Consider the following 13,781-nt stretch of genomic DNA (forward strand, 5'->3'; position numbering starts at 1 on the left):
TTTTGTTTATGCTTGTTAATTTCTGATGTTTTGGTTTTTGAAAATAAAAAAATATTACCTGGCTAACTAAAAACAAATGAAAAGACTCCACAATATTTAGGGAAAGATAAATTTATGATGATTTTATATCTAAATTATAATTCTTAAATTAGTGTAAGTTACCCAGTTACTCACCTCTGAGAGCTCTGAGTCATTAATGACTTATATCTTACTCATATTTCCCTAAAAGACGTTTTTATTTTAGAATTTAAGAACATGTTGAAATTCTGCGAAGACTGCAAGCTTTGCAGAATGAATGATGTGCTTTTTTTAATGTCACTTCACCAGTGAAATATATAAGTGAAAAATTGAAAACATTTTTTCCATTGACAACTAAATTATTTTTGTTATAAAAAATCTATATGACAAAGGAATTTTACAAAATAGTTTTTCTTTTTTTGGGTGTTTTTTAGATGAAAATCTAGTTTTCCATTTAAGTGGCTAAGTAATATGTCTACAAAAAATTTATTTTCTAATCTATAGCGTTTTTCTTTTATATAAGGACGTGTCCTATTGGTAATAAAGAATGAAATTTTGATACTAATTTTGAGAAATGTCTTATAGTTAATGTTGCAGGTAGAACCTAACAAACTTGAAATTAAATAAGTTTCTGAAATGAAGCACACTTTTGGGGAGGACAACCTTGGTAATATCCTGCAGTCAGCATGACATCGGGTTGTCACAGTGTTGTGTGCTGTGAAATGACTTGCAGCTTGATATCAAAGACACAGGAGAATACAGCTGCCCCTAGCCTCCATTTATAAAACTGTGTTCCTAAAGTTATCTGACAAAATAGTCTTCAAATCTGTACAAACTGGCAATAAGGAATTTGTGCAGACTGTCCACGAGTCTACTGAAGGACAGAAGGCTCTGGAGCTAGATCTGGTTTGAAGGATTATCCAAAACTGCAATATCCAGCTAGGCTTAAAATAGAACATCTGAGAGTTGGCTTATACTTAATTTTCTAATGGAGAAGTCTAGACTTTTCCTAAGGACATGAAAATACACTTTGGGTTGGCTATTGTGTTTCCAAATACTGAGATTCTCTTCTGGTCCACAACTAAGAAATGAAATGAAAGGTGTGACGCTCCCTGACCCTGCCACTGGCTATCCGCATGGGAAATGCGTTACTATCACCTCAACAGTACATAGACAGAGTAAATTTCAATCATTTCCTACCTCTCTTTGAATAACTGTTTCCATAATAGTGCCAAAAGCTGGAATTGTGGCAATCCTGACAGAGCTGTTGGAATTAAAAAAGAAAGGAACTGAAGTTTTCTTTGGGATGAAAAACTAATCATCATTAAAATGTATATCAAAATAAATGCAAGATAAATATACCGTATTAGTCTCTAGCAATGACAAATTAAATTTTAAAAAAGCAGACCAAGAATGCTCAAAAAGACAGACAGGATAACTTAAGGTCGCAGTCTGTGAAACTCACAATTCAGGATCACTGGACAAGGTAACAAGGGCCGGAGCAACCCGCTTGTCAACTAACGCTTCACTCATGCCTCGAAGAGTCAGCTGTAAACCAGTCAACATGCAATAAAAAATGGTTTGGTAAACTGGAATGAGAACTGGGTTAGCTGTGACTGAGGATGGGCAGGCAGACTCATTGGCCTTTCTTGGTTTAGTCACCCACTCGAGACATTAAAATGTTAAGCCTTTGGTTCATGCCACTGTACTTACTGGTAACAACATGTTAGCGAGATTAGCAGAGCATCCCTTCTTGGCTTGGAAGAAATAGTCCATCAGCATGTTTTAAGTTTTGGAAATATTTATTGAGGACCAAAATTACGAAAATTTATGTTTTTAATATATGGCCTCCAAACTAGGCTTCTTGAAGCTTGACTTAAAGATACATGAATAGTAGCATGATAAAGTTTCAAATCAAGTAAGCATACTCCAACATTATTATTTTAAAGAGAGAAATATATCTTTCAATAAATTTAAAAGCTGATGGTTACTTCTTGACAGGCGCATTTTGAAAGGGATGCTGAATGTAAAAGGCAGGGACCGCACTTACATTTCGGGGTCACTGGAGAGAGTAATGAGAGCAGGAACAACCCTCTGAGCTACCAGAGTTTCATTCACCCCCTTCACCAACAGCTGATTGGTCAGCGCAGGGGGTATTCACAGGCGATACATGGAAAGAGCAAACGCAACGCCATGGGGAGTAGAAAGGAATAACCAAGAGAAAGAGAGAAAACACAAAAGCAAAAACAAAATTAGAAGCTAAGCAAATATTGCTACTAGAGTGCTTTACAAAGGCAGAGAATGCTTAGGAGGAAAATGAAGCTTAAATAGCCTAGCAGTCTGTCACCAATATAATGCAGTTTGTACTTTTGGTCAAATAGTCAATGCAATTTCCATGTTCAATTGAAATGCAATTTGAAAGAAAGCTTTCCTTAAAAAAAAAAGAAAAAAAAAAAAAGACACATACTGAGTTCTATGATTAAAATTCTTTAAGTAAATCCGGTGTGATTTTATTATGACCAACAAGGTACAAACTGGACTGTTTTTAAACCAAACTCAAACGGCTAGCAATCACCACTAAATTGCATCTGATTGTTCTATAGCAAGTAAACTTTAAAATCACATAGGAAAATCCCCAACCTGTTACACAACTTTCTATTTTGAGGTAGACAGATATAATACAGCCTAGCAGAAAGCATTATATGTGGAATCAGATCTGGGTTTAGACTCTAGCTCTTCACTTGTTAGCCATTTGGCCTTAGATACATTATTACATAATCTCTTGAAACTCAGTTTTCTCATCTGAAAATGGTGATACTGTCGTTTAACTTAAAGGATCATTAGGCTACCAACTGCACATAATACTCCTAAATAGTGTGTCTGACAAAGACTAGAGATTCAGAAATATGAGTTTACTTATTATAAGTGCTCCAAGGATATAAGATTTGTGATATATTTGGGAAAAATTATTAATTTCAATTTTTTTATTGTAAGGTGATGGATGGAAACTAGACTTGATGGTGAGCATGATGTGGTACATACAGATGCTGATTTATAATGTTGCATATCTGAAATTTATATAATGGTATAAACCAATGTTATCTCAATAAAAAATATATTTAAAAAACAAACAAAAAACTTTTTTGGCTGGTCCAAGTAGTTAACATTTACAAAGAGTTCTTTGTTTTACATTTCTTTTAGAGCTCAAGTAAATAAAAAAAGTATATCCGTTAAGTACAATGAGATCCATCTCTATAATCGAATAATAAAACAATTAATTCATTTAGCAACCAACTCTATATCAAAGAACAAGAGAACAATATTGAGAAGTATAAATCTTGTTTTTTATAAAAATTACTGAGTTTTATGAGTTCAATAGAGAAGGACAATGTCCTAATCCCAAATTTTCAACTTCAGAATGTAAATACAAATGAATCCTAAATGCTAAATAATCTGTTCACTAGTCCTCCTGGAAGATAAATGATGCCATGGAATTTTTAGTAACAAAATCCCAACACTGTGCGTATGTTAACACATTCTTACTACACAACACGTCAGAGAGAGCAGAGCTCGCTTTATGTGACGATTCTTAATTTTACAATAATCTGTTACCATTTAACAACTAATTCACTTTAGAATCTACTTCAATATTCTGAAATAATTTTTGTAAAAAACCATGGGTAATCAGGCAGGAATAAAATGACATAAGAACTTTTGTTACTACCTTAAACATTACTGATGTCAGGTAGAAAGAAATAGAGACAAGAAGTTTGAATACTCTTTTATAAATAAAACTCTCATCTCTGCATCATTTTATAAATAAGATAGCTTAGACTTGAATCAGTAAAGTATATTTTGAAATGTCTGCTATTTTGTGCCAGCCAAAAAGCATTAAAAAAAAAAAAGGATAATCTAGGTGACAAGTTAATTTTTCCCTGCTCTGGAGGGAAAATTTAAGAGCTATCAATTTATAATATATCATTTGATCTGATAAGTACAATTATTAACAATATTTTAACAGATTAAGAAATAAGCCTTAGAGCCTTAGAGAAGTTAAGTAACTCATCTAGGGTTTTAGAAGTGGAGCTGGAAAATGGACACAACCACATTTGTCTGAAAGTCCAGGCCTTCTGGGAGCCGTAGTCCAATGTTATGTGTTCGATTCCATTATGATCGATAGAAGAAATCATTATATGAAGTTCTTCTCTGCATCTTTTGGGAAATCCATGTCACAGGGAGCCACATAATGAAGTCTCCTTATAAATCAATTTTAATAATAATTTGCTACTTCAAAAAGTACCCCACTGCCTCTTATTTAACAATAAGAATAGTACGACTGATTGGGTTTCCCCTTTTTGTCCTGCTGTCCGAAAATTCAGAGCTAAATTTAGTATTTAATTTCACTAAAGTATCTCATATTATGTTCCTGGTACAATGGTTTTTGATTTCTTCTCAACAGTTTCTGGTTTCACATTAAAAAAAAAAATTTAAGTGTCCTAATTTTATGTTTTTAATTTGAATTAACTCATTTGGGGGGAAGTAGGCATAACTGTAAATTATTAAGTATTAACATCAAAAGAAATCTTATGAAAATATTTTTATCATAAATAAATTTTTAATAATATTGAAATAATCTCTCAAATTAGACTTAGCTCATAATCAACGTGAGAGAACATGGAAAACTACTTAAGCATGGGAACAGATTCCAATCCAGCACTGACAGCGAGCACAGAAACCAAAACCAGACAAAAGCCACATGTAAGAAATAAGGCAGAAAAACTCAAAAACAAATAAAAAGGGAGGATACTACATTTGATTTATTTAAATTATTTTCACTTATATGATAGCTTCACTGGTACACACATATATTTTAGAAACAAATGGTTTAAGATAAAGCAATAACTTTTATAGTCTTAGAATAAAATTCTATGAAGTAAACATATTAAAGAAAAAGCTCTTCATTTAAAAGGATGTCTTTTCATTTTGGGGGGAAGGAAGAGAATAAAGAAAAACTTTTTTCTTTCATGGTAAAGACTATTTAAGCATACTGAATAACTAAAAGTTATTTACACCTAGAAGGAATCTATACTAGACATCAAACTGAATTTTCGATTTGGCATTCACCTTGACGAAGAATACTTGATTACAGGTGTTTTTTTTTTTTAAAATCAAATATGTAAAATAACCGAGGGAATAACATGGACAGAAAATTTTCAAACTTCTGATAATAATAAAATTTTCTTTAGATTCCATGAATCTACTTTATATATTTAAAAGTTTTAGAAGGTATATATTTTAAATATATTAGTGCTCTATCCTTTAAATGGCAATTTATCTTAAATTGTGGAAAAATTCTGAAATTCAGAAAGAATTGAATTATCCAGTTCTTCTTATGGAAATAAATGCTTTAAGATATTTTAAGAATCACAGGAATATTAGGGACATTTTAGTTTGCATAAATATATGTTCCCTAAACTATTACATTATTTTATGAATAGCATAAATTAAAAAAAAAACAATGATAGTTAAAATTTATTAAGCTATTATGTGCCAGACACTGTTTTAAGGGCTTTAAAAAGTATTAATTCTTAATATTAACAAAAATCCTTTGGGATGGATACTTATTATCATCTCCATTTTGTAGATGAGGAAACTAAGGCACAGAGAAGTTTGAACTTGCCACTAAGTGACAGAGACAGAAACTCAACCCAGGCATTCTGGCTTCATGGCAAGACTTTAGCAATAAGAAATACTCCAAACCAATTTTAGTGCTCGAATACAAGTTTTTGAAATACATATATATACTCACACTAGGCGATGACATAATTTTCCTTTACAATGGATACATAAAATAGGTATTTCAGTTTTCATACTTAACTTGGGTAGGTGGCAATTTGAGAAAATCCAGTTAAATTATATAAACAGTCTATTCAGTCTTAAAAATCTATGGGTTGATAATCTATATGGATGTTATTCCATATATGATATGTGAGGGAATCATGAAGCAGGAGTAATCAACAGAATAAATATTTCCATAATTGCAATGACTAATTTTTTAATGATACTCATGAATCCAATTATATTTTACAACTTAAAAAATATTCTGTATTGCTCTAGTTTATTTTAGTAGCCATATACCTCAGTATAGAAAAGTATTATCAGAAAGATTTAAATAGGATGGAAATTAAAAAAAAGAATTAAAAGATAATTTGAGAAATTGAACTGATAATAGAATAACATTTGAGGAACCATTAAAACTAGAAAACATTCTTAAATATGCCAAAGCTAAATTTCTGCCCCATCACACAGTACACAACTAGATATTGTTCAATACCATAAAATATGCATCAATATAATATAGTATGTAAAGCCTTTAAAAAAAATTCCCTTTTCCCTCTTCTCCAGATACATCAGTATAATCTGAACCAACAGAAGCATTTGTTTACATACCTCAAACATTCTAGCAGCAGTACACCTCACAAGGGCTGAAGTATGGACCACACCATACCATAAAACAGTTAACAGTAACTCATGGTAGGCTGGATTTGCACTGAAAGAAGAAAAATCAGTGTTAAAAGTGAGAGCTGGGAGTGGGGAGGGGAAGGTAGATGGGAGAAAAAAAAGAAAAAAAAAATTAAAACAAAACCTCAAATAAAAAAAAAAAAGAAAAAAAAAGTGAGAGCCACAGTGCCTTACTGGTATACCGTAAAATACTATATTTATACGGAATATTAATGATAAAATATTGGTAAAACAAATGGAATTACTACGTATGGTTTAACAGGTTACATCTAAGATTCTTTAAAAAAGGAAGTCGCCCTGTAAAACCACAAACTTTTAGCATAATCAAGAATTATACTTTTAGCTTCTCTAAGCATATGCAATTATGACTGAAATTTCAACCCTTTAATAGCATAAAAGATAAAATTATTTAAAAAATAAAGAAAAATAAAATTTACCTATGAGAAACAAAAAAGAAAGAGCACTGGACTAAGAGTCAGATGGGTAATTTACAACCTCTGGGGATCTTAATTTCTGCATCTATCAAAATTAAAGAAGCAATACATGTCCTATCTATGTCGTACAGTTGTTGTAGGATCAAATAACTCAAATCATCTATAGGGCAGAGTAAGTTGGCTGTGAAGTCCAAAACAATGCAAGACAATGTTATTAATAAATGCATAAGCCTGTTTTCAGTGAAGACTGGATTAAAACTACTTTAGCAGTAGATGATGTGATTATGAGCGGGATTAGGCAAATCAATAGGAAGGAAACAGGAGCCTAATGACCTGGCTTTTCACTTGGGGCTCCTCTTTCAGGTTTGAGAAAGTAAATTTTCTTCAAATTTGTATTTGACTTTATTTCTCCACTAATTTAAAGAAAACCTATGTCTGTATCCTCTCCCCCACTCTTTTATTATAATGTACTGATCAAGAAATATTTAAAAACTTTGCATAAGTTTTTAAAAACTTTAAGCTATTATTTTACCCCAGTTCCACAAAAGAAGCCTTCAGGCTATCAAGAGGAGCATGAGATAATGAAAGCAGGGTCATCACATCTTCTAAGAATCCAACCAACAGTTTCCGGTCTTCTTCCTACAGAGGAAAAGGACGGGTGATGAAGTTCCAAGCAATCAAGTAGAGCTAAAACCATATTTTCCTATCATTAAAAAATTTTACCAAAGAAAGGTGAAATGTCCTAATTTGGAAGCCTTTTAATTAAAGATATTTATTAAGTATATTTATGATCACAAAGTTATGAAGACAAAGACTATCTTAATTCGCAGATTTAGAACAGTGCTGTTCAATATGATAGCCGCTCACCATATGTGATTATTTATATTTATATTTAAATTAGAAATTAAGTAAAATAAAAGATTTGGTTCTTTAGCTGCACTAGCTATACACAATTTAAGTGCCTAATAGCCATGTGTGGCTAGCAGCTACCTTACTGGACAGCTCAGATACAGATTATTTCTATCACCGAGGAAAGTTGTATTAGACAGTCTTGGTTTAGGACATAAAAGGGTATATTCTTTTATTTTATCAATTTTAGTTTGTATTAATTTTGGCTCTAAATACTTAAAATACAAACTACTAAAACAGCTATCTCAATAACAGTAGAAAATTGATTTCTAAGAAATCATATTTGTAACATCTTAGTGGTAAGAAACTGCATACTTGCTGAAATATAGATTATTGTGTTCTTGAAAGAAATAGTCATGCCCTTGATTGAAAAATAATCTGTATTTTTCAAACTTTCTTCAACGAACCATTATTTTCATAATCAGAAAATATTTTTCGTTTTTCTTACATAGTACTCTATTAAGAAATATATTAGAAAAGGCAAGCCTGCTAAATTAGGAAATAAAAAAAATAACATGGTATGATAACTTAACCTGAATTTGTAAGGGAAAGGAATCTTACATTCTATCAGAAAATAAATATATAATAAATTAGAGTCAAGTTTTTTGTCATTAGAGATATATGAGGTCAACAATAAACAGATCCCATAAGAAGACTGGATGACCGCCTACTATTTTTTTTTACATAGGTTAATTTAGGATGAGGTAGAGATAAAGAGTTGACAAAAGTGATGATCAGCAAGAATAAAGGATGGATATGGCAGTGTTAGAACATGACATTCTACTTAGTAAAAAGCTTAGACCTGGACAAATCAGCATCATAAATTGAAATAGAAATTTCACTCATCTTTAGTTGACTTTTATGTCAAAGAGTATAATTAAATTTGTTAAATAAACTGAAAATCTGAAAAAATTTAAGTGTGAAGAGCTATGAAATATACTTCTAAATGAGCACGGTTATTTTGATTTGAAAATTTACTACAATCCTATTTTTCAAATCTCAAGACGAAAAATACTGCTTATGTAGTTGATTCAAAACAGTTTCTGTTTACCAAATCAAATAGGGCGGTGACTTACCCTACCAGAAATTTTGTTTAGTAAGAAAAATATTAACCGCTAGTGCATGCTTCCAGGTAACGCCGGCTATCTATAATCTATGACAGCTACCTCCATTCACATTTTTCAGCTAACTTTTTAGTTCTTATCTCTTTAGATATTTGGACTTCATATAGTGACTCAAAAAATGTCCTTACTCATTTATTCCACCAATCTATACTGAGGGCCTACTATGAGGCAAACTTTGTACTTAGTACTTTATTATACTTTAAAATAATATTTGTGGTCAAAACCAACATAGAAACTTACAGGGGTTAAAAAAGAGAGAGATTAATATTGACATAACACTTGTTGCTATGCTGGGATGGCTTTGAAAATTAAAGGGCGAGAGAAGAGCGTATACTACTGTGCCTGGCAATGTGCTAGGACTTAATCTCCACGAATTTAGGAACAATAGAGACAATCCACAATCTATTAAGGCCACATGACTTAAAATATCCTATACACAGGGATTCTGTGTATATCGATATTATGAGGTAGTCTTAGAAACTAGTGTAGAAAAATTTAAAAGATACTATCGTACTTAGCTGGAGCTTCTATTTCAAGGTGTCATGTGAGACTGTAGAGCTATATTTAATATCGTTAAGATGGTTCAAATCTGTTTTAGGAGAAGAGGGCAATAAATATGAATTGCTGTACTTTGAATTCAAAGGGCAAAAAGAAATGCTAGGTATTAATGGGAGAAAATTCAGGAAAAAAGGTCTTCCTTTTTGATTCTCACATTCTAATTTCCAAAAAAGCTTTTATCCTAAGTCTACATTTTCACTTTACTAGCGGGACTGCCTCACACTTAAAAATGACTGATATGCCTTGATACACATCGTGTGCAATTTACTTAAACAGGTTAAGTGGACTGAGGTGGTCTGTTATATGGTGACCACCAGCGAACCACACGGGTTCCTGCCCTTGTTTAGCTGCCTCCCCTTGAATCTGGGCTGGGCCTGAGACTTGCTTCAACCAACAGAATGGAGTAGTAGTGATGTGCTAACCTAAGGCCTAAGCCACAGCCTTGCAGATTTTGCTTCTTCACTCTTGGGAGCCCTGAGCCATCATGTAATAGGTCTGACTCTGCTGTTCCAGGGGCCCCCTGGAGAGAGGCCCTAGCACTACATGGAGAGAGATGCTCAGGCACCCTAGCTGAGCCCCTTGCCAACCAATCAGCTGAATACAACAACACGAGTGTCCACCAGCAAGACTAGCAGAAGAGACACCTCACTGAGCAAAACCCATGAGAAAATAAAAGGGTTATAGTAAGCCATTATGTTTTGGGATAATTTATCATGTGGTAACAAAAAGAAAAATAAAGTATTATCAAAAAGTACTTGGCTAAAAATGATATAGTATTCTACAGCATTTTGTAGTTTGCTTTACCTCACACATGTGCTTTGTTGTTTATAAAAAATTCAGCACGAAACACAAAAAACTGCTAAATAAGTGCAATCTAACACTTCTAACAAAATATCAAGTAGTATACCATCTCCAAATTTATTTGTTCAATGGAGATTTTATTCAGAGACTTATTCAAATATGCTCTCTACTATAAAATACTAATTGAATAAAACAAATAAATTTTGTTTTCCTTTATGGGTACCATTTTCACTTATACACACATTAAAAAGACATAATATTACGTTATCTTTCTAAATAGAAAGTGCTTTTACATTTTCCAGTAAAAGAATTTTACCCTTACCTGAATATAACATGTAAGGACTCCTGTTGCATAAATGGGGACAGTGGCTTTAGTGAGGACCCCATTTCTTGCTGAGGAATCTAAAATTATTAAAATAATTTTAAAATTCTGAGTATGTTTTAAGTGTAAAACAAAACATCACAATGCAAATTACATTTAAAATGACAACTGGTTACAGGCTTACAAATAAATATTATCATTACTTTGAAAAGCAATTTTGATTAAAACACTGGTTGTTTTAACAAAAACAATATTTTTACCTTTAGCATAAATACTTTTGATAGAAGGGAAAATACTTTAATAAGCAAAATGAGATGCTATATTCCCATTTCCTTAATCAGAAATCAGAGATTTAAGAGTCTCTCAAGTGCCCATATAAACAGGTCTTTACAAGTTTTTATGCTTTCAATTTGTAGTATTCAGTAAAACATAAGGGTGCTCAACCAAAAGGAGGAGCCTACATATATTACTTAATCTGCTTCCAAATATGAGATCCTACCTAGTTTCCAATACTAGCCTAGTTTCAGAGCTCCTCCTGCATCCTCTACAGAGATTTTCAGCCAGACAGAACCCTGATTGTAATCACAGATGAGGGAAGAGTCAGACTAAAGCATGGGGAGAAGGGAAAGCATCGATCACAGACGAATGCCTACGACTACTGTAAAGGAAGAGATTTTCTTATGGAGCACCTGTAGATGATTTTAAAAGTTCCAGATGATATGAGTTATTATTTATAGCACAACGGCTCTTGCTTATTGACCTATAGGCACTATATGTTTTAAGTGCTTTGTATTCGCTTTTATGTATTTAAAAATTTTTATTACTTTTTTTTCTATTTTCGTATGGTTTTAAATTTTTTTCAGAGAGAAATTGAGTTGAAAAGATGTATTTTCCTAACTGCACTGAAGGAATTTTAGCAAAAAAGAGAGTTCCATTTTCACATCAATTAGTATTTAAGGTTTGTTTACTCGAGTGTGACTATGGTACTTAAGAGGTAAATGAGGCTATGAACATAAGTTTAAGCTTAAGTTCAATTTATGGATATGAACTGTATATAGAAGGGTTAGTAATCGTTTCTTATATGAACAGCTAAACATCCATAGCTAACTAATAACTATAAAATGTCAGTTTCCAAAAGTATGTAAATATTCTTCATTAATTTATCATCAGAATTAATATCTAACTAAACAGATATACCAACTATCAGTCATTTCAAACATTAATCTTTTATAAAGTTATTAAATATAAATTTTGGGAAGCATTTGTCAAAAAGAGAATCTCATCAATGTTTTTAAAATTAAAAGAAAAGGAATCACTTATTCATTCTCTACCTTCTGAGGACAGCCGAAAATGAAGTTTTCTAGATCACTCAGAGCAAATCAGTGGGACTGAGGTAAGAATTACCTATACATTTAAAGATCAGCCAAGTTAAAAAAAAAAAAGAGGAGAGACTATGCATCTTTCCCCCTAACATTTTCCACAATTTATTCCTAAAAACTAGAAATATACATAGGGACATAAGATCCACACATCGACATATTCTTAGGCCAATGGTACTATAACTAGACTTCTTAAGGCAGACGAGTGAAAACTATCAACTGAGGGACTGGAGCTGTCCATCCAAGACCGCAGTTTCATTAAAATCTCATATTTCATTTGAAAAACATATATATACATATCATGCATTCTATTCCATTATGCCTGTTTTAATTTTTAAAAATTTTAAATAGCTGACTATGAATTGGATGCTCTTTATTTTGTACTTTTCAATATGTTAAAAATACTACTTCAGACCTCCGAGGGTACAATTACTTGGTTTGAGAAGCTCAGCCTTAGGTCAATTTGGTCACAATGAAGGTAGATATTCACAATCAAAATGACAAAGATTAACCTCACTATCACCTCCTGGGAAGGATATTAGATATGACATAGTTGTAAAATCAAGAACGCCATAGTTTAAATTTTCCTATTCAATTGTACTTGCTAGTTCATTATTTAATTTGCATATAATGAATATAGTATTTTTCCTGAGTGAAGAGATTCAATTGTTTTTAAAAGTAATAACAAACAAACTTACCAATGTTTTCTTCAGATAGTCTTAAAATCTCCTGGAACTGAGGTTTTACCTGAGCAGCCCAAAGAAAAGATAAGAAAGTCTCAGGTTCATGGACTAATTGATGAGTAACTAAATAAAATGTTATTACTGCTACTACTATTGATTTATAGTGCTTTATAGATCATTGACTTAAGTGGTCAGAAATGTAATAATTCTTAAGAGGCTTAGGATAAAAGAGTCAAGTTACTAAAAATAACACCTTAAGAGATAAAATATTTTAAAAACCAGGTCAGCAAGTATTTTCTGAAGAGCCTTTGGTTTCCTTCACTAAATTAATTTCCAAAAACAATTTAAATGCTTGAAATTACTACCTCTAACATTGAACTTGATAATAGGTTATTTAGGTAAATATTATATTAGAATTATTGAAAAAATATTTGCTGTATTTAAAAAAACTGCATTCATTCAGGGTATATAATACATCATGTGATATCCATGTTTAGTCTTTTATTTCAACTTCTTTAAAATTTAGACATCAAATATCGAATTTAACTTTAATAATTTAAGTTAGAGCAAATACTTGTTTTAATATTTTATTATTGATGTAATAACAGACTTCAGATTTTAGGTTACTGAAGTCAACCACCTAAAGTGGACTCTTACTTGCCTTAAAAAAAAAAAATAGCTCCTTTTGGAGACGTCAAACAATTTTTACCACTATTGATAACAGTAAAATCAAACTATATTTAATAATTGTTATTAGATGTTAGTGAAAAATGTAAAACGATCTTATTTCTTCTACAGAGACATCAAGGTCTGGTTTTCCCCTCCAATTGGCAGGCCAGGCACATTAATTTACATATTCAACTTAAACTGAGGTAAAGACCACTGTTAAAAGATTAATCTACAGAATAATACTTAGAGAACTAAAAGACATTGAAGGAACTTATTCATTTCACACATGAAAAGACTACGTCTAGATAAATTATTTATTAAAGGTCACACACAGAATTGGGCCAAAAACCATTTTCTGAATT

General features: G+C 31.8%; 1 protein-coding gene across 3 annotated transcripts in view; it reads right to left on the reverse strand.

Moving 5' to 3' along the window:
• KIAA1468 (KIAA1468 ortholog) overlaps window positions 1–13,781 on the reverse strand; it is a 102,356-nt gene that overhangs the window by 17,135 nt on the left and 71,440 nt on the right. For 2 of the 3 annotated variants that reach the window (XM_011361066.2, XM_023531136.1), the window contains 6 exons: window positions 12,766–12,814; window positions 10,689–10,768; window positions 7,507–7,613; window positions 6,469–6,568; window positions 2,069–2,151; window positions 1,219–1,282 (listed from right to left, as the gene is read on the reverse strand). In XM_011361066.2, the coding sequence (XP_011359368.1) occupies window positions 1,219–1,282; window positions 2,069–2,151; window positions 6,469–6,568; window positions 7,507–7,613; window positions 10,689–10,768; window positions 12,766–12,814 (483 nt within the window). Of the gene's footprint in view, window positions 1–1,218; window positions 1,283–1,483; window positions 1,567–2,068; window positions 2,152–6,468; window positions 6,569–7,506; window positions 7,614–10,688; window positions 10,769–12,765; window positions 12,815–13,781 lie in introns of all 3 variants that reach the window. The other variant, XM_011361067.2, reaches the window with a different exon arrangement.

This window comes from Pteropus vampyrus, unplaced genomic scaffold (genome assembly GCF_000151845.1).
Source record: "Pteropus vampyrus isolate Shadow unplaced genomic scaffold, Pvam_2.0 Scaffold62, whole genome shotgun sequence".
Classification (NCBI taxonomy): Eukaryota; Metazoa; Chordata; class Mammalia; order Chiroptera; family Pteropodidae; genus Pteropus; species Pteropus vampyrus.